A 25450-nucleotide genomic window follows, 5' to 3' on the forward strand; every position below is an offset into this window, starting at 1 on the left:
AATAATATAATAATTCCCTCCTCCCAAACATATGCATTGGATCCCTGCCAAGACAACTATATTAAATTCTTAGAAAATGCATATCAATAAATAAAACTTATCATAAAATATAACAAAGAGATGCTTTACAAGAAGGGGGGGGGGGGGGAATATTACCCTCTTCCCCCCCCCCCCCCCCCCACCCCTCTCTCTCTCTCTCCCCCAAAAAATAAAAAATAAACTTTGAATCATGTTTGACTGTTTCCATGTCTAAGCCACCCAAACCACCACAAGGGCAAAACTATATCATCCCATTTCAAGATGGTGATAAAAATAAAAATATGAAAGGGGAGAGAAACATGGGGGAGCTAAGGCCTCCATGGCCTACAGTTTAGGATAGGCCCGTTCAAGAAGTCCACATCAACCATCAACCTCCATGGAGTTCAAAGATAAATATACTCCGATTATTCCCACAAATAGATCGTGTTTAAACCCAGGAAAATGTACACATGATCATCTCTTCCAGTTTTAGATGAAATAAATGAAATTCAACTCAAACACGTGAACATAAAAATCAATGGAATTTAGCTTTATTTGTATTAGAAAATAAATGAAAGTATGGATGCATTTATCATCAGCAAAGAAAACCATTTTTTAACAAGTGGCAAGATAATTATGCCCAATAAGGAAATAAAATGTTCAAAATCTTTTCCCATCCCCTGCCCTCTGAATCAAAAAAAAAATATAAAAAACACTTCAACCATTCTAAATTAAGAAGAGAAATTAAATTTTTTAAAAATTAGTTAACATTAAAATGAAAATAACAAAAGTCCTTGCATTTTGCAAGCATTTGTTTTTATAACGGCTTAACAACGCTTTACAGGTCATGTCAGAGCCAGCAAAAAGGAACAAAATGGGATAATAAAAAATTCTAGATTTACGATTAAACGCACACAAGAAAAGGTAAGACAAAGGAGGAATGGTTCAAGTAGGGAACTCATGTGGATTCCAAGAGCACACTATTTATGTCCTTAGTTGGTATACCTAAAAGTCTCATCCAGACACAAGCACATGATCCCACTAAGAGGAATACAGTCAAATGTTTACAAATCACTAGTCATCAAAAACAAAAAAACATATGATTTACAAGGAATATCATCTCCTAAAACTAAAACTATACATTTGACTGTTTCCCTTCTAGCGGAGAACTTCAGCCAGCGTCAGGACGAAACCAAGTAATCCCATTCCAAGACAAAAAACAGAGAGCAAGTTGGAAAAACAGGTATAGGGGGGTAGAAGCCACAGTAAGTACCTCCCAGCCCACTATGAGAGGACAAAAGACTCGACCCATTTAAACTGAAACACTGTCACTGTCATACATCATGCTGTAGTAGGCTTCCTGAACAACTTATTACTTTGAATGCAATAACTAGATCCCCCTACCCTTCTACTGTTTAGGGCAGATATGATGAGCACTTTGAGAATCTTTAGGGTAGACCTTCTGACAATAGAAATATTGACGAAGTTGAATGCAATAACTAGATTCCCCTACCCTTCTAGTGTTTGGGGCAGATGTGAGCACTTTGAGAATCTTTAGGGTAGACCTCATGACAATAGAAACATTGACGAAGTTGGTGTCTTTGTAATAAATGTCTTAACAAGCTTTTCCTCACAGTGTATGTGAGATGGCATTTTGGACATGAATAAGTCAGACCTTGGTGTTTTGGCTCGTGATCCTTTAGTCCCATTTTAGAATAAAATCCCATATTACAAATGGAGCATGTATACGGAAGTGTCATTTCATCACGGTGGAAGTCATTCATGTGTTTCTGATGCCATTTCATTGAACAAAAACTCATGTTACACGGTGTGCACACAAAATACTGAAAACCAATTCGACCATACTTCAATTCTTGTCGAGGACCAACAATGGTTGAATGTGATGACCCAGGCAATGTGGAGGAAAGGACACCTTTACTAACAGCAACGTTATCAAATTCAGGATCTGAAAACAAACAAGGGACTTATGGAAACTACGGTTCAAATTCAAAGGTTGGTGCCAGTCATTCTCAAACAAAACAGAACATTCATGACAAAAAATTCTGAACAAAACAGGGTATATTTATGGATTCCATTCATTCCCCAATGTATTACTGTAATGACATATATTTTGGTTGGGTTTTTTTTTTTTAAATATCACCATTATATTTAGACTTCACTCTGATATATGACTCAATATAATATATAGTCAATACTTTTCAAAATATTTAAAAAATAATGTTTATAAAAATGAAATTTACATCAATTTCTTAAAAACTCACATCACCTGACAGACCGCAAGGAGAGAACAAATTCCGAATCAAAAAAGAGAAAAACAGGATCTCTCTCTTTCTTTTTCTCTTTAAGGGTTTTACGGCGCTTGCAACACATTTAGGTTATATCAGCACCAGTAGAAAGGAAGAAAATGGGATAGTAAAAAGTTCTAGAATTACAATTAAAGCACCCAAGAAAAAGTAAGACAAAGGGGAATTGAGAACAAATAGGGATCAGATGTAGATTCCAAGAGCATACCACCAATGTACTTAGTTTGAAATCACCTACAAGTCTCATCCAGACACTAGCACAAAATCCAACAAAGAGGAACACACTCAAATGCTTACATTATACATTCAAAATAAAAATAATAATACATAACAGAGAGATGATTTACAAGGAAAAAAATATCATCTCCCAAAACAATAACTACGCATTTGACTGTTTCCCTCCCAGCTAGGATTCCGGCCAGTGCCAGGACAAAACCAAGTAATCTCATTCCGAGACAAAGACAGAAAGCATGTTGGATAACAGATATAAAGGGATAAAAGACACAGTATGTACCTCCCTGCCCGCTATGGGAGATCAGGATCCCCACCCAGAAAACAGGATCTAAGGCACAAACACACACATACAAATCAGACCTATGACTCCCATCTTGTGGTAGCCTATTTTCCCAACTGAGAAAGAAACCCCCCCCCCCCCCCCCCCCACCAATATCCTGCTGTTTTATCAATCATCAACCCACACACTGTCAATTACAGAGCAACATACTTTTAAACGAAATACCTGGCGTTGAATGAAGACAATCTGAATCAAACCAATTGCACTGCAAGTGTCTTAAACAAACAAATTTCTGACAGATTAATTTAATTGTCATCCAGGGCATCATGCCAAATTTTCAGTGTGTTAAAAAAAAATCAAAATCATGATAATCCCGACAAGAAAGAATGTTATAATTCAAGGACTCTTTTGATTGGCCTTAAACAACCGGTTTGGACTTGAATGAAATGTTTTATAATAAAAAAAGAGAATAGACAACAAACAGGTTGATTTTAATGCTCTTAAAATTAAAAACATTGCTAAGGATAGCTGCCTCTGAAATGAATGGGCTTAACTAATGGTGTGGTGGTGGAGGTTGTAGTAGTAGTTTATGTTTATGTTTTTAAGGGTTATAAAGCGCTTGCAACACATTAAGGTCATATCAGTGCCAGTAAAAAGGAAGAAAATGGGATAGTAAAAAGTTCTAGAATTACAATAAAGCATCCAAGAAAAGGGAAGACAAAGGGGAATTGGTTCAAATAAGAAACAGGTGTAGATTCCAAAAGCACTCTATCAAAGTACTTAGTTTGAGATCACTAAAAGTCCGGACACAAGCACAGGTCCCCGCTGAGAGGAACACACTCAAATGTTGTACAAATCATATATAATATAAAGAAAGCATAATACAATCATTTTTCTACATGAAAACATAATAATTCAACATAAACAATGACGATAAGTTATATAAATTTCAAGTTTAAAAATGCAACTATCAGTGACACATTCAAAACGAGAGTTGACTTTCTCTCAGAGAGCCACCCTTTCCAAGGCTTAGTAATACCGAGTCTTTTTCTCCACCAATAAGATGTAAGATATCACAGAAAAGGGCGTGTCTTTATCTATCTCAGAGAAAGCATGACTGTTTTCACAATTTCATGGTTCAACCAATAATGGACTTTAAAAACTGTAAACAAGTCTAGGTTTTTCCCTGACAACCTTACAAATGAATGATTCTGATTGGTCAACGCTCATCACATGCGCTGTGGCTGTAGACCATAATGCTCGGGCGATGCTTCATGACGTCAGCATGCGTGTGTTACATATGTGTGTGTTTGTGCATTTTGATAACACACCACGTGCTATTATCTGTTTTTTTTTGTTTTTAAGGGTTTTACGGCGCTTGCAACACATTTAGGTTATATCAGAGCCAGTAAAAAGGAAGAAAATGGGATAGTAAAAAGTTCTAGAATTACAATTAAAGCACCCAAGAGAAAGGAAGACAAAGGGGAACTGGGAACAAATAGGGATCAGATGCAGATTCCAAGAGCAAACCATCAATGAACTTAGTTTGAGATCACCTATAAGTCTCATCCAGACACAAGCACAAAATCCAACAAAGAGGAATACACTCAAATGCTTACATTATACATCAAAAATAACAAACATAATAATACATAACAGAGAGATGATTTACAAGGAAAAAAATATCATCTCCCAAAACAATAACTATGCATTTGACTGTTTCCCTCCCAGCCAAGGAATTCCAGCCAGGGTCAGGACAAAACCAAGTAATCTCATTCCAAGACAAAGACAGAAAACAATTGGAAAACGGGTATGGTGGGATAGAAGACACAGCATGTACCTCCCTGCCCACTATGGGAGGTCAGGATCCCCACCCAGGTGCTATTATCTCTTTGTCTAGCTGCATCGAGGTGATGGTCCTCCTTTGTCCCTCTTTTTTCATTCATGAAATTATAGGACATGCTAAGACTTAATAGGACAACAGTTGACTAATCTTTCACTTACAGAGATTGTTGTAGGATAAACATTTAATTTTAAGTACAAAAGCAGAACAATAAATAGACCTTAACAATTAATGAACTCCCGATGGAAATACGTGTAACTAAAAAATGAAATGGATGGATAGATACACAGACAGAAAGACAAACCTATAAATGGATAAATAGATGATAGGTAGATAGATAGATAGATAGATAGATAGATAGATAGATAGATAGATAGATAGATAGATAGATAGATAGATAGAGAAGATAGATAGATAGATAGAGAAGAGGGGAGAGAGACAGCAGAGAGAGAGAGAGAGAGAGAGAGAGAGAGAGAGAGAGAGAGAGTGGAGAGGAATGAGAGAGAGAGAGAGAGATGGATGTTCGTTTGTCGTGCTTTCTTTGTATACTGAAAGAAAGAAGGAGGGGGGGGGGGGGGGGGGGGGGGGGGGTCTTTTTAGACAATGAACAATGTGGGTGAACGCTAAGGACAACTTGAGAGATTCAATAACAGGTTTTCATGTAAGTCACTACACAATAAGCCCGACCCCTCCTCCTCAAGCTGTCATCTGACTCAAAATGGAAACAATGCAATGATTGATTTGACCAGCCCATTTCTTTAATTGCAATCTCATTGGTCAATATGTTTCCAGTTGATTGACTATGACTTACTTTGTAACAAAATGCTTTCTTTAAACTATCCCTACAATTCTTTGCTCCGCCTCCATCCCTTTCTTCATGTCTACCTCACTCTCTCCGTCTCCCTTTTGTTTCTTTAACACACACACACACACACACACACACATACACAGACAAACACACACACACACAAACACATACAATTATACAGGTTTCAATCTTTATTCTATTTCCCTCGCGTCCTCTTAATGCACAAGCAGTCTCACTCCCCTCCATCTCTCGCTCCTCTTTTTCTCTATATCTCTCTCTCTCTCTCTCTCTCTCTCTCTCTCTCTCTCTCTCTCTCTCTCTCTCTCTCTCTCTCTCTCTCTCTCTCTGTGTGTGTTTGTGTGTGTGTATTTTACTCTCTCATTCTATCTCTTCCTCTCTAATCCTCTTTCTGGATAATTCTTTCCCTGCCCAGCCGGCTTCACGTAGTTTCAAAACTGTACTTTCAAATTATAAAACCTTCTTTAACTTTTGGCATATTGAAATCGTATTTTCTCTATTAAATAAGACAAACATTTCACATTAATATCACATTAATAATACATTATTTCATTGATTCTTTATTCAAATATCAAAAATTCTTGAAAAAGTGAGCAATTGTCGGCATTTTTCCCCCAGTGTTTTATTTGTTTAAGAACATCTTACATAATAATGAATAACTACAAAAGTAATTATTGGATTGTTTCAAAAATTTGTATGTACATTATTAGATATATAATCTAAGCCCATGCCAAATTTCACTATTCTCGTCAAATTTTCGATGCCCGTATCTAAGGAGTTATCTTTGCCCATTTATTTGACTGTGCGTGAAAACGGTGCCTCACTTCAAAGTCGATTTTCTCAAAATTTGGTTTTCACACTCCCCCTACTTCAAACGGTCATATCTCGGCAATGAATGATCAGAATTGTATAAATTTGGTATCGAATTTTAAAGCATAAAATAAGCTATGATTTGGTACCAAAAACCCAAAATTGAAAAATCCGACTTAATACCGTTTCGAGGCGGAGGGTCACATATTATTAGCATTATCAACATTATCAAAATGAGATTAGTGGTGTTGTCAAGGGTTCGTTAATTGAAGTCCTTTCAATATCACTCACTGCTCAGAAAAGAATACCAGACTTTTGAAACCGGTCAAAGTTTTGCTCCTATGCATTCGCATCTGTTTACCCACTAACCAAGTGATGCTTTGTTTGTTTTTAAGGGTTTTAAGGCGCTTGCAACACAATTAGGTCATATCAGAGACAGTAAAAAGGAAGAAAATAGGATAGTAATAAGTTCCACAATTACAATTAAAGAACCCAACAAAAAGGAAGACAAAAGGGGATTAGCTCAAATAGGGAACAGATGTTGATTCCAAGAGCACACTATCAATGTACTTAGTTTGAGATCACCTAAATGTCTCATTCTGACACAAGCACAGGTCCCTGCTAAGAGGGACACACTCAAATTTTTACAAATCATATGTAAAACAAAAATAATACAATGCATAACAGAGAGATGATTTACAAATTAAAAAAATATCATCTCCCAAAACTGTAACTATACATTTGACTATTTCCCTCCCAGTCAGGGACTCCGACCAGGGCTAGGACAAAATTAAGTAATCCCATTCCAAGACAAAGACAGAAAGCAACTCAGAAAACAGATACAAGGGATGGAAGACACAGCAAGTGACCTCCTGTCCACCATGGGAGGTCAAAGAACCCTACCAGAGAGAGGATGAAAATTAACTCACCCATAGTCTTAATAATATTCATCTAACACAATCTACTTTGTATCATTGAAAAATAGGTTTAACGAGACAATCTAGTTATTATCAGGAACTCTCCCACAAATGTGAGGGACAACAGACATTGTGCTATATGTGGCTTTGCAATGGGGACATTCGCGCATCTGATGTAGCCTTTCCATGTGTCTTCTTAAACCTCTCTTAATATTGAAAGTGGAAGTGCAGAAAGAGCATTTATAAACCACGCCCTTATGCTTCAGCATGTGTTCTGACAGACCCATTCTGGAATAGAATCCCATCTGGCATTGGTTGCAGATGTATGGCAGAGCCATGGCCTCACGATGGAAATAATTCATGTGCTTTTGATGAGCTTTCATGGATAGCGATGGGATGTCACACATTTCACAAGAAAATGAATACTGTCCTGCAATTTTTTCCCCAACTACTAGTTCACCACTTTTACACAATGCATCTGAACTTTGAGTGGAACTGACATCAGAAGAATGGAGATACCTCTTCCTGTCCATTCCTTGACCTGAAATCAATTGATAATGCTACTAGTCACTTTAATGAGATTAAAAATTTCATATCCTTATTTAGCTAAAAGTAAAGTCATCATTACATATTCTTAATGCAAAATACTTCCTGTCACCCAAACACAAAAAGACATCGTACAAATAGGACATGTTTTAAATGAACACTCAAAACATTGCAGCATGCTTCAATCATTTTTCAATTTCACAATAGTTTCCATCGCCAAGAAATGCTTTATTTCACAATGATAGCTCCTGTTATAATTAAACATATTTCCAACATATTTTGGACTTCTGTTTCTTGTGGGACAGCTTATGCTCATACAGATCCTTTTTGGTCAGAAACTTCTTATCACACTTGGCACATTTGTGGGGCAATGACACTTTACCCCTGTGATAATCCTCAACATGAGTATAATATTCAGCAGCATAATTAAATGTTAATTCACAGTGGGAACAAAAACGCACATTTTCTCTTCTAACTCTCTTAACAGGTCTGAATGGGTTTGGAAATTGTAGGCTATCTTGAACACCTGACTGATGACGTGTCTTGAGTAACTGATTGGATCCGTCATTATCCAACTCATCCCAATGCACATCATAAGCTGGGACAACACCTGAAAACAACCAATAATGTCACTAGTCACAAAGTTGATACTCGTATTCTTTAAAAAATAATATTTTGTCCCACTATGCAGACCTTATCTTGGACAGTGCACTAAAGAACCGTAAGACATGCTTTACTGCTATTTTTTATTTATGACTTGAAAGAGCAACTGAAGAGAGGAAAAATTCAGCATCCTCAGATACAACTACAACAATATAGAAAACATCAAATGTGCACAAAGACACAGAATTTGTCATTAAAAAAATATTATTTTTAGCGACAACAGGACATATGTGAGTAAGTGACTTTCAAAACATTCTAACTCCCATTTTCATCATTCAAATAAAAAAACCGCAAATTTTTGGCATTATTTATTGAGCTAAAGAGTAAAATACACGTCTTGTGAGCCTCATACATAAAACAATACCCTGAATGTTTTGAAACTTTAAATACTTCAAATTTTCTTTGGTGATTCTATGGAGTCTGAAAGACCGCATTGAGATTGTTAAGTAATTTTCTATCAGAATATGACATGATGATTTGAAAGTCAGCTATTCGTATAGAGCAAATTCAATTCCTTGCATATCCGCCATGGTTTTAAAAACAATATATTAATGGTTTTAAATTGTTTTGTTTCAATATCTCTAAAGATAGCTCCACATTGCAGACAGTAGCAGAACACCATCATTGCTTTGAGCATAAGAAAGTTGGGTAAATTTTTAAAAATGTTTTTAGGTCATTTCAACAACAGTGAAAAGGAAGATGATGACGGAAAGCTTTTATGTAGATCTGAAGTTAAAGCACCAAGTAAAAATTAAGAAAAAGAGGACTGGCTCATATCGGGAACAGAAGGTTTTGTGAGCAATCTATCAATGTATCTGTTTTGACATGACCTAAAAGTCTCCTTGGCACAGGCAAAGGATACATTCAAATGTTTATAAAGTATATAACAGAGAGACAGATGGAAAAAAATAGCAACTCTCAAAAAAAAAAAGAAAAAAAAGAACCAGACATTCAACTGCCTCCTCATCTAAGGATCCCTGTCAGGACCAGGAGAAAACAGAGCAATGCCAATCCAGAACAAAGACGAGAGGAAAGGGGAAAAGGAAAACAGGTAAGGAGGGATATAAGACAGCAATAGTGACCTCTACATCCACCTGGATGGGAGGTCAAAAGACCTCACCCAGAAATCCTTCCTTGTTTGAGGATAGTATCACAATATTGGCATTGTTTTAATTGATGAGCTGTTTCACAATGATGCCTTAAGGTGCTTTTGTATTTAAAAACACTTCCACATACTTGACAATGAAACTGCTGACCCTTGTGGGAAGAGAGGTGTGTGACTAAACCGTTCTGTGACACAAACCCTTTGTTACAGACAGAGCATGTGAAGGGCAGAAGACCTCATTTCCTTGAAAAGCAGGACAGAATGTGTTGGGTGAATTCACTTCCTTGTTTGAGGATAGTATCACAATATTGGCATTGTTTTAATTGATGAGCTGTTTCACAATGACGCCTTAAGGTGCTTTTGTATTTAAAAACACTTCCACATACTTGACAATGAAACTGCTGACCCTTGTGGGAAGAGAAGTGTGTGACCAAACCGTTCTGTGACACAAACCCTTTGTTACAGACAGAGCATGTGAAGGGCAGAAGACCTCATTTCCTTGAAAAGCAGGACAGAATGTGTTGGGTGAATTCACTTCCTTGTTTGAGGATAGTATCACAATATTGGCATTGTTTTAATTGATGAGCTGTTTCACAATGACGCCTTAAGGTGCTTTTGTATTTAAAAACACTTCCACATACTTGACAATGAAACTGCTGACCCTTGTGGGAAGAGAGGTGTGTGACTAAACCGTTCTGTGACACAAACCCTTTGTTACAGACAGAGCATGTGAAGGGCAGAAGACGTTTGTCCTTGTGAAAAGAATTCATATGTTTACTAAAATGGTGAGTGGTGTGAAAGGATTCTTGACAGATGGTACAGAAATGGAAGGCTTTGTGCAACATGGATGAATGTGTATAATGAGGATCTTGCTGGTGGTGCCAGTCTTCAACAGCTGATTCTGTTCGTTGAAAGAAAACAAAGCAATTGCTTTATTCATGTAAAACTATTTCTTAATATATTGATATATTCCGTGAATCAAGTTTTTCAAAAGAGATGAGAAAAGGAGCCGATTACGTTCTACTGCATACATGATATTGATCCGCATTGATTTTAAATACTTCAAAGCAACTTTCACACCGTTTTAACTTATGCAAGCGCAATAGATGGCGTTTGAGATGGTGCTTGTATAAAAATTTGGAATCACATGCTGAGCACTGGAACTGGCGTCCTTTGAAATGAGTAGCTCTGTGGTTTGCCATTCCACTTGCTGTGAAGAATCCCAGTTGACATGTATCGCATGTAAATGGTAGTATTTTCAGAGCTTTGTGAAAGATGTTGATATGTTTTTGAAGGCCAATAGAATTTGCCGCACTAAAATTACACAGGAGGCAAATGTAGGTGGGATTCGAACCATCAGAGAGTACCTGACAGCTGTAAAACTGACTGTTTGGTTGTTTATTATCCAGCATTCTGTGAAAATTTGCACTTTCTGAAAAAAAAAATTGAAATGTGTTTTCGCGTTCAAATATGACATTGTATGATTATCTACGACAATATCAACATATGTGAAATTTATCTCTCTCTGGAGCTCATATGAGTAGAAAATCCAACAAATTTGATTTTTAATCATGGTGAACTCAAAAAGAGTTAATATAAACCATAAAATCATTTTTAAACACAAAACCAATAAAAGATTTATCTTTTAGAAAGGGTAAATGACAATGGTTGAAGAAATACAAAGCAGAGTGAAATGAATCTTTGTCCTCGACCAAGTTGTAAAATCGGGAAGAAACAGAGCTGGATTCTACTTTCCTTACTTCTTTTCAACTTAATCAATACATCCTTCTACCTGCCAACCATCCACAATCTATTTAATTTCACAATTCAATATTGAAAGACACACTATAATCAACACGGACCTAGGATTTGCAGTTATGATCGTTTGTTTTTGCTTTTAAGGGTTTTATGGTGCTAGCAACACATTAAGGTTATATCAGCGCCAGTAAAAAGGAAGAAAATGGGATAGTAAAAAGTTCTAGAATTACAAATAAAGTACCTAAGAAAAAGTAAGACATAGGGGAATTGGGAACAAATAGGGATCAGATGTAGATTCCAAGAGCACACTATCAAAGTACTTAGTTTGAGACCACCTATAAGTCTGTTTGTTTTGTTTTTAAGGGTTTTACGGCGCTTGCAACACATTTAGGTTATATCAGCACCAGTAAAAAGGAAGAAAATGGGATAGTAAAAAGTTATAGAATTATAATTAAAGCACCCAAGAAAAAGTAAGACATAGGGGAACTGGGAACAAATAGGGATCAGATGTAGATTCCAAGATCATACCACCAATGTACTTAGTTTGAGATCACCTAAAAGTCTCATCCAGACACAAGCACAGGTCCCAACTAAGAGGAATACACTCAAATGTTTACCAATCATATAATATAATAGATGTAAACTCAACAGAATACAATGCATAACAGAGAGATGATTTACAAGGAAAAAAATATCATCTCCCAAAACTATAACTATACATTCGACTGTTTCCCTCCCTGCCAAGGAGTTCCGGCAAGGATCAGGACAAAACTAAGTAATCTCATTCCAAGACAATGACAGGAAACAATTGGGAAACGGGTATGGGGGGATAGAAGACACAGCATGTACCTCCCTGCCCACTATGGGAGGTCAGGATCCCCACCCAGACCTATAAGTCTCATCCAGACACAAGCACAAAATCCAACAAAGAGGAATACACTCAAATGCTTACATTAAACATTAAAAATAACAAATATAATAATACATAACAGAGAGATGATTTACAAGGAAAAAAATATCATCTCCCAAAACAATAACTAAGCATTTGACTGTTTCCCTCCCCGCCAGGACTCCGACGAAGGCCAGGGGAAAACCCCAGGAAAAAAACCAAGTAATCCCATTCCAAGACAAAGACAGAAAGCATGTTGGATAACAGATATAAGGCGATAGAGGACACAGTATGTACCTCCCTGCCCGCTATGGGAGGTCAGGATCCCCACCCAGGTAAAAAGGAAGAGTAAAAAGTTATAGAATTACAATTAAAGCACCCAAGAAAAGGGAAGACAAAAGGGGAATTTGTTCAAAAAGGAAACAGATGTAGATTCCAAGAGCCCACTATCAAAGTACTTAGTTTGAGATCACCTAAAAGTCTCATCCAGACACAAGGACATGTCCCCGATAAGAGGAATACACTCAAACATACAAATCATATATAATATGTAAACAAAACATAATATAGTGCATAACAGAGAGATGATTTACAAGGAAAAAAATATCATCTCCCAAAACAAACTATACATTTGACTGTTTTCCTCTCAGCCAGGGTATTCGGCCAGGACCAGGACAAAACCCAAGAAATCTCATTCCAAGACAAAGACAGAAAGCATGTTGGAAAACAGATACAGAGGGATAGAAGATACAGTAAATGCCTCCCTGCCCACTATGGGAGGTCAGAACCCTCACAAAGCAAGATATGGTTAAGTTTTCAGATTTCTTCACATTAAAAATGCTGAGGACGTTCAACCATCATGATCAATGACCAAGAAATCTAATTTTTGCTTTACATATTTAAAAAATCCAAAAAATAACGGGTTAAAATGCAAACACAAATAAAAATAAATTTCCCAAAACACAATTCTATGTGGATAGTTCTGGGTAACCCCATAAGTGAAAATAAGAATATAAAACTTCCTTCCTACCACATCTACAGTATACACAGGACTCGCAAAATCAAGACCAGTAAAACTGAAAGGCGATGTTATTGTTAATCATTCCTGGGTTTCGACAATGTTGTAGATTACTTACTTATCCGAACCAGCGACCACCTGAGCTCTAGCCCTTCAGTCTTGTGCCATTACAATAAATGATCTTTCAACAAAAAATAAAAACAGTTTGCTTCCTCAAGCCATCGATTGCATAACATTCTGTTACCTTCACTCTCTCTTACTAACTGACCATTCTAACTATCTCTCACCAACTACCCACTACACGCACACCAGACACTCACTCATTCAACCCCGATACACACAACTGTGACCATAATGATGAACAGTTTTCACAAAAGGTTTGTTTGTTTTAAGGGTTTCACAGCACTTGTGACAGTAATAAAGGAAGAAAATGGGATATGGGATAGTCAAAAAAAATAAAAATTCTAGAAATACAATTAAAACACCCAAGGAAAAGTAAGACAAGGGATTGGTTCAAGTAGGGAACAGATATAGATTCCAAGAGCACACCATCAGTGTTCTTAGTTTGAGATCACCTAAAAGTCTCATACAAATGTAAGCACAGGATCCCACTAAGAGGACTCAAATAGAAAGACAAAGGGGATCGATTCAAGGAAAGAGGTGGAACCCAACAGCAATCTACAAGTGTTCCTGATATGAGACAATCTCAAGTCTTACACGGAACCCAGCATCAGACCCTTGTTGAAACGAAGACATTCATGACATATGACTTTCATGGTTAAATTAAAGGGACGTCCCATATAAAACAACAACAACAAATTTTTAAAAACTAATTCTCACTCTTGGCCATTGATTCTTGCTAGATATTTGGCAAAACAAACTCACATCACACCAGGACGAGAAAATAAATAAATAAATAAATAAATGGAAGAGGAACGGATGTAAAACTTATTTAGAGGTATCCAAGATAGGGTAGTGCCCACCAAAATAATCCTTAAACAAAATTAAATCATAGCATTTTTAAAGAATTTTCTTTATAAATTAGTGGAATAAAACAAAATTTCCTTTGATAAAAAAAAACCATACAACAATTTCAAAAAGCAGGCAACTGTTTATCACAGTTATCTGGAACTGCTCCATTATGTGAAAGCTTCATGTGAGCTGTGAGCGACGTCTTGTGGGCATACCTAGAACCACATAGTCCGCAACCAAATTGTTTTTCGCCCGAATGAAGCACCATGTGACACTTTAGATGAGACTGCTGCTGGAATCCCTTGCCACAGATATCACAATGATAATCAAATGTCCCACAGTGTTTTATCTTAAAATGAGCTTTCACACCAGACGATGATCTATAGCTCCGACCACATTCAGCACAGTATACAAGTTCCTGATCGTTCACGAACATGTAGCAATAGGGAATTTTAGCACCGTTCTCAACCTCTATGAACAGAAAATGGCAATCCCCGGATTCAGGCGGAGGCAAAAATGTTTTCGGACTTGAATTTGAAAGATTCAAACTGGAAGACTTAGTTCCTCTCATTGATGAAGGTGATCCTGGAACACAAAAGAGAGGGAGGTCTTGAAATCAAACTGACTATGAGTGGATGAGATACTTTTATAAGTAGGACCTCCCCCCTTCATAAAATATTGTAATTCCTTCTCTCGATAATTCGAATGTTAGTTCTAGTTCATTTTGTTTGTTTTAAAGGGTTTTACGGTGCATGCAACACATTAAGGTCTATCAGCACTAGTAAAAAGGAAGAAAATGGGACAGTAAAAAGTTTTAGAATTACAATTCAAGCACCCAAAAAAAAGGTAAGACAAAGGGGAATGGTTCAAATAGGAAACAGATGTAGATTCCAAAAGCACAATATCAGTGTACTTAGTTTGAGATCACCTAAAAGTCTCATCCAGACCCAAGCACAGGTCTCCACTAAGAGGAATACACTCAAATGTTTACAAATCATATATAATATGTAAACAAAATATAATACAGTGCATAACAGAACGCAGACCGATTCTCTTTTGTTAAAATTCTAATGGCTATATTGCGCGCATAAATATAATTGCAAATGGCCTAAACTGTTGAGGATTATGATGACTAACAAAATCTGCGAGGGTTGTTTGTTTTTGTTTTTAAGGGTTTTACGGCGCTTGCAACAAATTAAGGTCATATAAGCGCCAGTAAAAAGGAAGAAAATGGGATAGTAAAAAGTTATAGAATTACAATTAAAGCACAAAAGAAAAGGTAAGACAAAGGGGAATTGGTTCAAATAGGGAACATGTAGATTCCAAGAGTACACTATCAAAGTACTTAGTTTGAGATCACCTAAAAGTCTCATCCAGACACAAGCACAGGTCCCAACTAAGAGGAATACACTCAAATGTTTATAAATCATATAATATATAATAAGTAAACTAAACATAATACATTGCATAACAGAGAGATGAGTTACAAGGAAAAAAATATCATCTCCCAAAACTATAACTATACATTCGACTGTTTCCCTCTCAGCCAAGGACTCCGACCAAGGTCAGGACAAAACCAAGCAATCTCATTCCAAGACAAAGACAGAAAGCAATTGGAAAACAGATAAGAGGGGATAGAAGACACAGCAAGTACCTCCCTGCCCGCTACGGGAGGTAATCTGCGAGGGCACCCCCCCCCCCCCAATTTAACATGAATAGTGCATTACCCCATTTAACGTTAAAAATGTATAACGAACATAAGTCAGGAAGAGCATAAAGAAGAATTATCTTACATAATAATCTAGGACTGAAGTTGAAAAAGAAAAAACAGATAAAAACAGCACATTTTGGTGTATCCTGAAGCACAATATTGCAATAATTAACTGTGTAGATTTTAATGTCTTGTTTTTTTTTTTTATTTTAGGGGGTTAACTGCTTGTGACACTAAAGGTCATTAAGTACAAGAATGAATTATATTAATGGGATAGCCAAATGGCTCTTTATAAGTAAAAAAAGAACAAAAAACAGTGGGAGTTGTTCCAAATCAAAATAGAAACAAATCCTATTAGAGAATCTATCTATCACCTGGACAGTTGATCTCCTCACAAGGCATAACCTCGCATAATACATATGATTCCACCCCTCTCATTGGAAAATCCTATCATTTCTTAGTAAATACGTTATCGTTGAATAAAATATTTATAAATAATCTTTTGGTGCGCATTGAATACAAATCCAACGTTTTTAGTTTTGGGTCAAATTTACATTCAAGCAGAAGGGGAAAGATACAAATTATGGTGAATAGAAGTGCGAAGTACAAAATATCAAATAATATTACGTGTAGGGGTGGAATAAATGTGTTCTTTCATTTCTTTGTATTAATCAAACTCGTTATATTTTTTTCGTGCAATAACACATACTCACAAGCTTATTGTGTTATTGGGCATGATAAAAATAACTCGTTTAAGGGGGGGGGGGGGGGGGGGGAAGCAACACTAAAGGGTCCTTTTTTAAAAATTTAATAATGAAATATCCTAAACTTCTATGCAGTCATAATGTATATGTTTGGTAAGGATGATTGCATATAATTTTTTTCGAAAAAAGTTGCCAGTTGCTATGGAAACGATGCCATATTGGAAAATAAACAACAAATCTTACAAAGTCAAAGGCTTTTTTGTTTATCAACCCATTGACATAATATTTTGGCAAGAGGTAGAAAAAAGGAAAATAAAGAGGCTCTAGAAGCCCGATTTTTAATTTTTTAATTAGAAACTTTAAAAATTAAGTTCAAAGTTATTACTCGATTATTCCCCTTGAAAAAAGTTACATAATTTCAAATTACTCATAAATTTTATTTTTTTCTCTCCAAAAATCCGGTTCCTAGAGGACCTGCGTATTTGTATGATACTCATTTGTAGAAAGTTTGAAGAAGATTGGTTGAAAACTGAGCAGTTTTGAGAAAAACGCATTTAAAAGTCAAAGTAAACGAGTTTAGGGAAAAACTCTCCTCTCACTCTCTGATTGGATTGTGACCACATGACATAATTAAGAACAAAGTGATTGGTTGTTGAAGATAGAGGAGAGTTTTTACTTTTCATTGATATCTTTTTGCCTTTACTTAGTTATAAAGGCTATTTGATATATTCTTTCATGAAATCAGTCCACTGAAACTACAAATGGGCAGGATTTAACCATACTATGGGTCACAAAATACGTTTTTTTGAGTAGAAAAAAACTGAAGATGAAGTTCTCGTGCAATTTTTTATGCTGACAAATGGTCACATGACCACATCCCATCAAAACTTAATTTTAACAAACTGGGTCAAAATTCATCATTTTTAGTGTCACACCCCCCCCCCCCCCCCCCCCTTAATATACACAAAGAGATGAAAGATTCGTATATCACACATATGAAAAAAAAATTGTTCCGTCTCCCATGTAAAAACCAAATTATCTTATCCCACAGAACAGAGAGAAAGCTGTGTCAAAAACTATATGAAGCTGTGACAACACATCTTTCTTGTCATTTATCATTCGACATAATATATTAAAGGTAGGATGTCCAGTGTCCAGCAAAATTTCAGAGTCAATATTACGACCATGTTTGTTCGTTTTAAAGGGTTTTACAGCACTTGTATACACAAAAATATCATATCAGAATCAGTAAAAAAGAAGAAAATGTTTGTTTGTTTGTTTGTTGCTTTAGGTCTCTTCCAACACAATTGAGGTTATATGAGAGACCGCTGAAACAAAAAAACAAGCAATCTAACAAAAATGGTACAAATGTAAATCAAAATCATAACCTAAAGATATCATAAGCTAAATTATAAATAACCAAGAACAAACAGGCAGAAGATTTACAGGAAAAAAAATATCCCCTGTCAAAAATACAATCACAAACCAAAGAAGCAGGATAGGCTAGTAAAGAGAAGAAGAAACGACATCACTATCGGATCGTACACCCATGCGAACATCATAGGTATATGATTCAAGGGTGATGCTCCCATCCAACCACCCGCAAAGAAGAAAATGGGATAGTAAAAGGTTATATAATTACAATTAAAGCACACAAGAAAAGGTAAGACAAAGAGGAATTGGTTCAAATTTGAAAACAGATGTAGATTCCAGGAGGACACTATCCAAGTACTTAATTTAAGACAGGGCTGGCGGAGTCGGTTATTTTTAAACCGACTCCGACTCCAGTCTTGAAACCGACTCCGACTCCGACTCCTCAAGCATAGTATTAATAGGTAATAATATGCAACCAACACTCGCAGCTACTTTTAGCTTTCCCCCAGTATATGTATGATAACAATACAAGCCGCTTCATATTTGAAACTAGGACAAAAAAGGAACTGAAACTAGACAAAAAGGAAACTGAAACTAAGATATGAATAAAACTGTCATTAAGACCAACAAAAAGAGGAAAAGTGAAATTAAGACAATATTGAAACTGAAACCATTTATACTAAAATAAAGTCACTTCTTATGGTCTTATGGTTATCCCACTTTCTAATAACCTAACTTTAACATTGAAGAGTCAGCATCCCCACCCCTCCCTCTAGTCAGGTACGGGGTGATTGGCATTGATGCCAACTTAAATGTACAGCACGAGAGCATGAAGGTTGAGGAGGAAAAGGGGTTTTGGAAGCACAGTTCACCTTTAGCTAATACCAATGTAATTTTTTTCAAATTCTATAGGCCTGGATACTATCTATATCTAGTATCTAAAATATTATACACATTGAATGATATAAAAATGCGGTGTGTCTTTTTTACGAAACCCAACGAATCCCGACAAGGTTATGGGAAGTAGGTGGCAGTGGTGAGTGAACCTAGAACTCAGGGAAGTGTGCACTATTGGGGAGTGAACCTGGGACTGGGTTTCGGCGGGTTTCGTAAAAAAGAACTAGTGCTTTTTTACGAAACCCGCCGAAACCCGACCATATCCAGCAAAGTTATGGGAAGTAGACAACTGTGGGGAGTGAACCCGAGACTCAGGGAAGTGTACATCAGACGAGAGTGAACCTGAGATTAAGGTTATCGGCCGGTTTCGGTGGGTTTCGTAAAAAAGAATTAGTGCTTTATTACGAAACCCGCTGAAACCCGACAATATCCAGCAAAGTTATGGGAAGTAGACAACTGTGGGGAGTGAACCCGAGACTCGGGGAAGTGTACATCAGTCGGGAGTGAACCAGAGACTAAGGTTATCGGCCGGTTTCGTAAAAAAGAATTAGTGCTTTATTACGAAACCCGCCGAAACCTGACAATATCCGGCAAAGTTATGGGAGTTTGGCAACAGTGGGGGGGTGATCCTGGGAATCAGGGCGGTGTACACCAGAGTGGAGTGAACCTGGGACTGTGTAAAAAGAATATCAGTGGGAAATAAACCTGGGACTAAAGGGAGATGGATACCATAGAAAGTTGATAGTTGGATATGGGAGTTGAGTACCAGAGGAGAATGAACCTGACACTAAAGGAGATGGGCGCCAGTGTGGAGTGAACCTGGGACTCAGGGAAGTGCACACCAATTTGGAGTTAACCTGGGACTGTGGGAGATGGATAACTGTGGGTATCCGAGCCGAACTATAGGAGTTGGGTACCAGAAGAGAATGAACCTGACACCATAGATGGTGGGCGCCAGTGGGGAGTTAACCTGGGACTGTGTAAAAAGGATATCAGTGGGAAATAAACTTGGAACTAAAGGGAGATGGATACCATTGAAAGTTGAAGCCGGATATGGGAGTTGAGTACCAGAGGAGAATGAACCTGACACTATAGGAGATGGGCGCCAGTGTGGAGTGAACCTGGGACTCAGGGAAGTGCACACCAATTGGGAGTTAACCTCGGACTGTGGGAGATGGATAACTGTGGGTATCCGAGCAGAAATATAGGAGTTGGGTACCAGAGGAGAATGAACCTGACACTATAGAAGGTGGGCGCCAGTGGGGAGTGATCCTGGGAATCAGGGAATTGCACACCAGTGGGGAGTTAACCTGTGAATATCTAAAAAAGGATATCAGTGGGAAATAAATCCGGCTTCAACTCCCAATGGTATCCATCTCCCTTTAGTCCCAGATTTATTTCCTACTGATATCCTTTATACATATTCCCAGGTTAACTCCCCACTGGTGTGCAATTCCCTGAGTCCCAGGTTCACTCTCCACTGGCGCCCACCTCCTATTGTGTCAGGTTCATTCTCCTCTGGTACCATACTTTCATATTCGGCTTCAACTTTCAATGGTATCCATGTCCCTTTAGTCCAAGGTTTATTTCCCACTGATATCCTGTTTACATAGTCCCAGGTTCACTCCCCACTGGCGCCACCCCCTATAGTGTCAGGTTCATTCTCCTCTGGTACCAAGCTCTCATATCCGGCTTCAACTTTCAATGGTATCCATCTCCCTTTAGTCCCAGGTTTATTTCCCACTGATATCCTGTTTACATAGTCCCAGGTTCACTCCCCACTGGCGCCCACCTCCTATAGTGTCAGGTTCATTCTCCTCTGGTACCAAACTCTCATACCCGGCTTCAAATTTCAATGGTATCCATCTCCTTTAGTCCCAGGTTTATTTCCCACTGGTATCCTTTTTTACATATTCCCAGGTTAAATCCCCACTGGTGTGTAATTCCCTGAATCCCAGGTTCACTCCCCACTGGTGCCCACCTTCTATAGTGTCAGGTTCATTCTCCTCTGGTACCAAACTCCTATAATTCGGCTCGGATACCCACAGTTATCCATCTCTCACAGTCCCAGGTTAACTCCCCACTGGTGTGGAAACCGGCCGATAACCTTAGTATCACTTTCACTCCCGACTGGTGTACACTTCCCTGTCTCAGGTTCACTCCCCACAGTTGTCTACTTCCCATAACTTTGCTGGATATGGTCGGGTTTCGGCACTAGTTCTTTTTTACGAAACCCGCCGAAACCCAGTCCCAGGTTCACTCCCCAATAGTGCACACTTCCCTGAGTTCTAGGTTCACTCCCCACTGCCACCTACTTCCCATACCTTTGTCGGGATTCAGCGGGTTTCGGCAGGTTTCGTAAAAAAGAACACACCCATAAAAATGCAATGTCTGAAAGTGGTAAGGAGTCGGAGTCGGGACTTCTAAAACCGACTCCGACTCCACCCTCAAACAACCGACTCCTACCGACTCCGACTCGCCAGCCCTGATTTAAGATCACCTAAAAGTCTCATCCAGACACAAGCACAGGTCCCAACCAAGAGGGATACATTGAAATGTTTACAAATCATATATAATATGTAAATAATACATAAATAGAGTACATAATCTCCCAAAACGGTACACATTTGTTTCCCTCCCAGCGAGGGATTCCGACCAGGACCTGGACAAAACCAAAGTAATCTCATTCCAAGAACAAGACAAAAAGCATGTTGGAAAACATATAGGGGGATAGAAGACACAGTAAGTGCCTCCCTGCCCACTATGGGAGGTCAAGAACCCCAACCAGAATTACGACCTTGAAACAACATTTACGACGTAGAAAATTAAAATATTTTCTTCTAAAATCAATGATAGACACATAATGGCGATTTTGTGGTTTTGAGGAAGATGTTTGACACGGCAAATGAAGCGGAAAATTTCTGAGAAATTCCCAAAATCCTGGAATTCCACGGAAGATTATCATCACTGAGTGTAATAGTGGCATATGCAGGTGAACTATCAACTCCATAAACCGGCAAGACCTGCCTAGAAATTCTCATTCACCGGCATTTTCGGCGTACACCTGCAAACTTTGACCCATGTGGTGGTTGTAGTGGTAGTGATGATGATGTGGTGTTGGTTGTAGTAGTAGTGATGATGATGTTGTGTTGGTGGTTGCTGTAGTAGTAGTGGTAATGAAGATGGTGTGGTGGTGGTGGTTGTATTAGTTGTGGTAGTGATGATGTGGTGATGGTAGTTGTAGTAGTAGTGACTGGAAGGGGGGTAGGGTATCCTTGGAACTATTTAACATCACCGGAATTCGACGGAAGTTACCTGTAACCCGGAATGTTTTGCTCCGGAACGGATTTTTTTTCCGGTGAAACCGGAGTTTTGGCATCACTGGATAGACGCTCCCATTTCCAATATCGTTTAACATAAATTTTTCACCAAGTAATTATGTGCTCTGAGTGTGTGTGTGTGTGTGTGTGTGTGTGTGTGTGGTGTATGTTTATCAACCCTTTATAGGTAGTATATTATTGTCGCTTTTTTTAAGGACGCAGTTCCTTCCTTAATTCAGCCTATTATATCTACTTGCCTATCACTCATCAAAAGAGCAGTTTCAGCAATAGATTACAACTTAGTGAGGTTAGAAGAAAATCAAAACGCAATTCAAACGGAGGATATTGCGTGATGAGTAGAGTAATTGATAATGTCTATGGACCTTTCTAAAGGTGCAGTCTTCATCATTAGTTCATCAGCACTGTTGGTAAATATCATAGGTGTAGTGCACTGGCAAAACAGATTATTTACAATTTGACCAGAATTTATAAAAAGAACAAACTTCAGGCTAAATGATACAGTAGAATCTGCATATAGTCAACACTCCAATATCAAGGTAAACTCCAATACCAGGATTCCACTGTACTGATAAACTAAGATAACCTCCAATACCGTCTGAAAATCTCAAGATAATGCAAGATTAAAACGTTTGTGCGTTGGTTGTTTCCATTTATCTGCATTTGAAGAGGGCAAAATAAACAATGTGTTTTGCCCTATTGTCAACAATATTATGTAAACAACTTTATCTGCCCAGCCCAATGTTATATAAAAAATCTTCAGGTCACAGATTGTAAGCCTTTCATATCACATCGTATCGACTATTGGGTGTGTCATTGAATTTTGACAATTTGTTTGTTTGTTTGTTGCTTTAGGTCTCTTCAAACACAATTGAGGTTATATGAGAGACCGCTGAAACAAAAAAACAAGCAATCTAACAAAAATAGTACAAATGTAAATCAAAACCATAACCTAAAGATATCATAAGCTAAATTAAATAACCAAGAACAAACAGGCCGAAGATTTACAGAAAAAAAAATATCCCCTGTCAAAAATACAATCACAAACCAAAGAAGCAGGATAGGCTAGTAAAGAGAAGAAGAAACGACATCACTATCGGATCGTACACCCATGCGAACATCATAGGTATATGATTCAAGGGTGATGCTCCCATCCAACCACCCGCGAATTTTGACAAATGTACAAACCTGATGGATTATTGTTCTGAACCACACTGAATCTATCCAGAAGGAAAAAAAATACTCACTCCACCAAACAACGGTTGTCACCATCACAAACACCACCACCACATTTAATATCCAGTGATGATAATGGAAAAATTTATCGGTCCATCAGTCAAACTCCAACAAAATCAAAACATAAATTGTCAGTTATGTATATTATATTAAAACTTAATTTATGTCAATTTTTTAAAAATCGTCATACCCTTTCCTTAAAACGATTTTTTTAAAAATAACTTCTATTCCAGAGATTTAAAATTAACTTTCAGTCAAAAGGCCTGACAGTATTTGTTTTCACTTGTTTTTATTTTTGTTACTGTAGCCCACGGTTACGGATCTTACAAATAAGACTCGAGTATCTTTAATAAATCAAAATGGTTAAACACTGTAGTAGTAGTAGTAGTAGTAGTAGTAGTAGTAGTAGTAGTAATAGTAATAGTAGTAGTAGTAGTAGTAGTAGTAGTAGTAGTAGTAGTAGTAGTAGTAGTAGTAGTAGTAGTAGTAGTAGTAGTAGTAGTAGTAGTAGTATTGACATCTCCAAAGATAAAGGCGCAGCAGATGCTTTAAAAAAAAAAAAAAAGGAGGGGGGGGGGGGGGTTATTGCACGCATATGGGTGGACTTGATGATATACAACTGTTTTATGACTTTACGACCTTGCAGGACACCCTGTAAGTTGTGAAAAACTATTTTAAAAATTCATACTTAATCAGTTTCTATGAGTTGAAAAAAAAAACAATCCAAATTCGTGTTTTTTAAACGACAAAAAGTCTCAAATTTTTACAGGGCTGAAAAAAAAAGCATGGACAAAACGTCAAAGTTATTTCTGCCATTCTTTTGGTACACATATATTTATCCATATTATTTTAGCGACATGTATTTTGTTTCCATGTTTAATTTGTACTACCTGTGTTTGTTAAAAAACACACAGTAATTCAATATCTGTAAAGCGCTTTGAGATGTTTGGTTCATGGAAAGTGCTCAAAAAGTATCATTTATTATTATATATAAATCAGAGTAACTGCTGACAGCAATATCATTTCTATCATCTTTAATAATACAGCATCCAATTTGAAATTTCAAAAAAAAAAAAATTCAAATTTTTAAAGAGTAAAAGTAAAAGGCAACATAGCTTACTTAATAAATTAACCAATGGCAGCCCTCAAAGTCTTTAATGTGTTCTGGCACTAAAAATACCTTTTCAAAAAGTTTCAATAATTTAAAAATGCTTGTAAAGATTTATATTTAGACCCCCCCAAAAAACTGAAGGTTCTACAATTGTTTCGTATATGCTCAATAGGCAGGAAAGTAGTATTAATGTCCTTTCATGTCAAACTTAATAAAAGATACTTCAATCACTGCCTCAAATAAGGGGAGATAAGAGTGGACCTCAGTGAACAAAAAAGTTTGGATGATCGGAAACAAGCATTAAAAAAAAAAAAAAGACAATTACCCTACTAGGGACAGCAATTGTCAGAACTATTCTAAAATCAAAAGAAGTACAGCTTTTTTTTTTTGTTTGTTTGTTGCTTTAGGTCTCTTCCAACACAATTGAGGTTATATGAGAGACCGCTGAAACAAAAAAACAAGCAATCTAACAAAAATAGTACAAATGTAAATCAAAATCATAACCTAAAGATATCATAAGCTAAATTATAAATAACCAAGAACAAACAGGCAGAAGATTTACAGAAAAAAAAAAATATCTCCTGTCAAAAATACAATCACAAACCAAAGAAGCAGAATAGGCTAGTAAAGAGAAGAAGAAACGACATCACTCTTGGATCGTATACCCATGCGAACATCATAGGTATATGATTCAAGGGTGATGCTCCCATCCAACCACCCGCGAAGTACAGCTTACATGGAATCAAAACACAAGTGCATATGTCAAATATTCAGTTGACAAAACTAATATTATTTCCCATCCATCATCTATAGGTGCAGTTGAATAGGTAAAGTGGTTATAACAAAAGATTAAACAAAAATAAATTCTAAACTTAC

The 25450-nt window shown here is 37.2% G+C and overlaps 1 protein-coding gene across 50 annotated transcripts in view; it reads right to left on the minus strand.

Annotated features, from left to right (window-relative positions):
• Positions 1 to 25450, minus strand: part of LOC144964461 (uncharacterized) — a 94200-nt gene that overhangs the window by 49720 nt on the left and 19030 nt on the right. For 4 of the 50 annotated variants that reach the window (XM_078898776.1, XM_078898775.1, XM_078898764.1 and 1 more), the window contains exon 3: positions 548 to 1984. The exons of 33 other annotated variants lie outside the window; for them this stretch is intronic. In XM_078898776.1, the coding sequence (XP_078754902.1) occupies positions 1536 to 1984 (449 nt within the window). In that variant the 3' untranslated portion in view covers positions 548 to 1535. Of the gene's footprint in view, positions 1 to 547; positions 1985 to 5765; positions 14789 to 25450 lie in introns of those variants that run through there. 13 more of the 50 variants (XM_078898761.1, XM_078898770.1, XM_078898755.1 and 10 more) reach the window with 9 other exon arrangements.

This window comes from Berghia stephanieae, chromosome 2 (genome assembly GCF_034508935.2).
Source record: "Berghia stephanieae isolate SIO BIC M18660-M18661 chromosome 2, UCSD_Bste_1.3, whole genome shotgun sequence".
Lineage (NCBI taxonomy): Eukaryota > Metazoa > Mollusca > Gastropoda > Nudibranchia > Aeolidiidae > Berghia > Berghia stephanieae.